A 509-nucleotide genomic window follows, 5' to 3' on the forward strand; every position below is an offset into this window, starting at 1 on the left:
GTCCACGGTGGCGATGTAGTTGTGGTCCAGGTAGAGCCAGATGAGCTGGTTGAGGCCCACGAACTGGCCGGCGCGCAGGCTGGCCAGGCTGTTGTAGCGCAGGGACAGGCCCTGGCAGCCCCCCGAGAGGTTCTTGGGGACGTCGCGGAAGGCGCTGGACTCGCAGTAGACGATCTTGCCGTCGCAGCGGCAGCTCTTGGGGCACGGGCGCTCGCTAAGGGACGGGGAGGCGGCCAGCCACACCTGCATCAGCAGCGGCACCATCAGCCAGCGCCGCCGCATGGCAGAGCCTGCAGAGAGAGAGAGAGAGAGAGAGAGAGAGGAGAGGGAGGGAGGAGAGGGAGGAGAGGAGAGGGGGGTGGGGGAGGAGAGGAGAGGGGGGGTGGGGTGGGAGGAGAGGAGAAGGGGAGAGAGAGGAGTGGAGGAGATCAGGGAGAGAGAGGGGGAGGGAGAAGGAGGAGAGGAGGAGTGGAGAGGAGAGGAGAGAGAGGGGGAGGGAGGGAGGGGGT

The 509-nt window shown here is 67.0% G+C and overlaps 1 protein-coding gene across 1 annotated transcript in view; it reads right to left on the minus strand.

The window, feature by feature from the left end:
* Positions 1-282, minus strand: part of LOC308155097 (leucine-rich repeat transmembrane neuronal protein 4-like) — a gene marked incomplete at both ends in the record, with an annotated part of 1,641 nt that extends 1,359 nt beyond the window's left edge. The window contains one exon of the mRNA XM_080528340.1: positions 1-282. This exon is cut by the window's left edge and continues 1,359 nt beyond it. Coding sequence (XP_080384466.1) covers positions 1-282 — 282 coding nt within the window.
* Positions 283-509: the final 227 nt, after the last annotated feature.

Source organism: Nansenia antarctica, assembly GCF_963989245.1.
Source record: "Nansenia antarctica genome assembly, chromosome: 4".
Taxonomy (NCBI): Eukaryota; Metazoa; Chordata; class Actinopteri; order Argentiniformes; family Microstomatidae; genus Nansenia; species Nansenia antarctica.